The sequence below is a fragment of the Spea bombifrons genome, chromosome 2 (genome assembly GCF_027358695.1).
Source record: "Spea bombifrons isolate aSpeBom1 chromosome 2, aSpeBom1.2.pri, whole genome shotgun sequence".
NCBI classification, from domain to species: Eukaryota; Metazoa; Chordata; class Amphibia; order Anura; family Pelobatidae; genus Spea; species Spea bombifrons.
In genome coordinates, this window is record NC_071088.1 from 137,514,426 (window position 1) to 137,517,904 (window position 3,479).

The 3,479-nt window shown below is 44.4% G+C and overlaps 1 protein-coding gene across 1 annotated transcript; it reads right to left on the minus strand.

Moving 5' to 3' along the window:
• Nucleotides 1-1,938: 1,938 nt before the first annotated feature.
• LOC128473925 (P2Y purinoceptor 2-like) lies at nucleotides 1,939-3,141 on the minus strand. Its single transcript, XM_053456146.1, has 2 exons — nucleotides 3,014-3,141; nucleotides 1,939-2,869 (listed from the first exon to the last, which is right to left on the minus strand). The coding sequence occupies exons 1-2, from the start codon at nucleotides 3,052-3,054 to the stop codon at nucleotides 1,939-1,941; spliced, it is 972 nt and encodes a 323-aa protein (XP_053312121.1). The 5' UTR covers nucleotides 3,055-3,141.
• Nucleotides 3,142-3,479: the final 338 nt, after the last annotated feature.

Below are 3,479 nucleotides of genomic sequence, written 5' to 3' on the forward strand. Positions count from 1 at the left end.
TGTTAGATTCCGGTCTCTTTTCTCCTCCTTTGAAATAAACTTCGCTCCTGTACTTTATTAACCCTTTTATGTATTTAAACGTCTCTCTCCCATCCCCTCTGTCTCTTCTCTCCTCCGAGGTCCTGCCGTGTCCGGCTGCGGCACCATCCATGGCTGTGACTGAAGTGGAATTTGAGGCTGTGCAGCTGGCATGTAATTAATGTGAGTGCGCATGGTTGGTTACGCAATATCCTACAGCAAATTTACTTGTAATAAAAGCAGCAAATAAGGTGTTTTACAGTCAGGTCGTTTCGGGTGACAGCTGGGACAGGCGGACGGTGCCAGAGCCAATATTCATTATATGGGGAGAGGCCACAACGTTCCATCTCCAGCTACATGTGCCAGACCAGCAGATCACCGGGAACTCCCATCAGTATTGTCTATTACAAATATTATGTTACATTTTTTACCCCAGTTGTAGTTTCTGCCCCATAATATAATGTTTTCAGGCAGCTGCATATCAGCCATTTGTATGATTCTCGCTCTGTTATCTGACCCCCAATCTACTAAACACCCCGACTCCTTATCATACTACCAGGGAGAAAAAATAGAATGGCTCGGTCTTAATCACCCAGTTGGACTCTCCGGATAATGAAAGTCTATGGAGGAAGGGACTTCATTAGCATCGCCATAAAGCGTCAGCTCAGTGTGGTGTTTGAGCCGGGAAAGTCACCCAAAATATCACATGACTGACAGCAACAGCGGCTCCAGGATGGGATAGGGTTTGACGTTTTTACAGCAGGAACAATGGGCAGTCTAGACGGGGTTAAAATACCCTCTCAGTTTTAAACCAAATGCATACATTGATTAAAAAAGATGAGGCACAAAAAAATACGGTGACCGCAGTTCTTTTTTTTTCCCACAGATCATTGAAGCAAACTAGGGTTTATTCTATGAAGTAGAAGATTTTTTTTTCAGAATAATGCAAAAAAAGGAAACAAAAACATAATTTTTGGAATTTTTTAATGGATTAATGAATTATTAGAGAATATATATATATTTATATAGAAAGGTATATTAAAGAAATTGGCTTCCGTAATAAAGAGCGACATATCATCGATAAACACTTTTATTATGATTTAACGTAACTGATGACCTCGAAGATCATTTTATTCACATTTTTGTGAATCATCTAAAAATGCATGACCTAAGATGATCCAAGAATATTTATAACCTTTTTTTTTAACTTTGTTTTCACATTTTATTAAAATGCATTCTTCACAATATATAATTTATAAATATATACCGTATATATATATATATATATATATATATATATATATATATATATATATATATATATATATATATATATAATGTATTAGCCAGTCGCCACAAGGAGCATGTGATGAATAATTGTATTTGGGTATGGTGGATCTGAACACACCAGTTGGTAGCTACACCTTAAACATTCACACTTTCTGCTTAAAATCAATTGATGAAACATTCATTGGGATTTTATATAGTCATTATATATTTATTTCTATAACCGAGCAGCGTATTTTGCTCCTCAAATCCCTTTCCGTTATACATAGTGTCATACATTTAAAAAAAAATTAAAAATTAAATATCCTAAATATTTACCATGAGCTGGAATTCTCCAGCTGAGCACCAGGCTAAGTTGTCCACTTCAACCCGACTATTTATGTGTATGAGGGAAATCACTCCCTGTGAAGGGTTAAAGGGATTAAGTCCTGTAAAACCAGGATATAATAACAGCACAAAGGTCCCATCATTACATGCAAATGTAGAGTCATCAAAGTATTGCCCAATACTCATGCAGGAATCTCCGTGACTCGGTCTACCGGCTTGCCCAGAGTCTCGTGAAGGTTCCAAGCTGTAGAATCCAACATTCCATTGAGCTCCAGATCACCTCTCGCTGGAGAGTCCGGTTTGACTTCATCTATTGTTGTTGTTGTTATTGTTGTTGTTAAACCTAAATCTCCACACCAAAAAGTACAAAACCGGATCGATACAACTGTTCATGCTGGCCAAAGGTCTGGTCACCTTGTAGGCGACGTTGATGGCATCTAAGACGTGGCAATCAAGGTCCATCTTCCGGAAGTAATAGTACAAGGTGCGGGTCACGTGGAATGGCAAGAAGCATGTGGCAAACACAAGGAACACGATGACGATCATCTTGATGGACTTCTTCTTGGAGGCGGCCACCTGCGCGATATTTGAGCTGCGCTTCGTAAGGATATAAACCATGTAAGAGTAACAAACGAGGATGACCGTGAAGGGAACGCAGAAGAGCAAGGCCAGGTTCACCGTACTGAAGACGACAAACTGGTCGAAGAGGTCCGTGCTGGAGGTATCGTGGCAGATGGTGGTATCCTCAAACTGACTGGTCGTCACGAAGTAACATATCGGAGACTGCATGATGATCACGACCACCCAAATGGCGGCGGACACGACCTTGGCGTAGCGGATGTGGCCCCAAGTCAGGAACCGGATGGGGTAACAGATGGCGAGAAAGCGGCAAATGCTGATGCAGAGCAGGAAAAAAATGCTGCAGTACAGGCTGGTGTAGAAGAGGAAGCGGACGAGTTTGCACAAGACCTCGCTGAACGGCCAGTCGTTGGCTTTGGAGTAATAGTGGACGAGCAGCGGCAGGGACAGGACGTAGAGCAGGTCCGACAGAGCCAGGTTGAACATGAAAACGTTGACCGTCTTCCATGGCCGGATCCTGAAGATGAAAATGTAAAGGGCCAGAACGTTGAGGACGAAGCCCACGCAGAAGACGATCCCGTAGCACACGGGCAGGAGGATGTATTTGAACTCTTCATTAAACACGCATCTGTACGTGATATTGTCTTCATCCATGGCACTGTAAAAAAAAGACAAACATAATACGGTTCATATTCTCAGCCGGAAAGGGTGGTTGATAAGTGGAACAGCCTCCCAGCAGAGGTGGTAGAGGCTAATGCAGTGAGGGGATTTAAACACGCTTCTTATATATCTTGATACATACTGTACACAATGAGGTTTTCCCACCACGGGGATATTATTCATGCAGCGGAGACCGGAGGCAGATGCTTCCTTGTAGAAGAGTCCATGGCGGCACCTCTCTGCCTCGCTCTCCCAGTCAACGTCGCCCTCGGCCTTCGTTTCTTTTACACTAAAAAAAAAAAAAAAGGTTTCCAGGCGTCAAGTTTCCTCATCTCCAAAGAAATGTTCCCGTTATTTGTAGAGGATCCCACTGGGTCATAAGCGTCACCTCCAGCCCAAGGTCAACGGAAGGGTCCGTCAGAGGGGGCAGGGCCGGCCTTTGGGGTGTGCGACCTGTGCAACCGCACAGGGCGCCACACTCCAGGGGGCGCCGCCGCGCGGCCCGCCGCCGCCGCGGGGTACGCTGCCGGGTGTAGCGTACCTAGCGGGGGGGGGCGGTCCGCACCGGGTGCCGCTCATCAGGGGGGCACCCGGCACCCCTCCAGAGA

Excerpts from the sequence above, each read along its gene's own strand:
- LOC128473925 (XM_053456146.1), bottom strand. The coding sequence starts at position 3,054 with ATGAATAATATCCCCGTGGTGGGAAAACCTCATTGTGTACA. Across the intron at positions 2,870-3,013 it reads GGAAAACCTCATTGTGTACA|TGCCATGGATGAAGACAATA; the intron begins GTATGTATCAAG and ends TTTTTTTTACAG.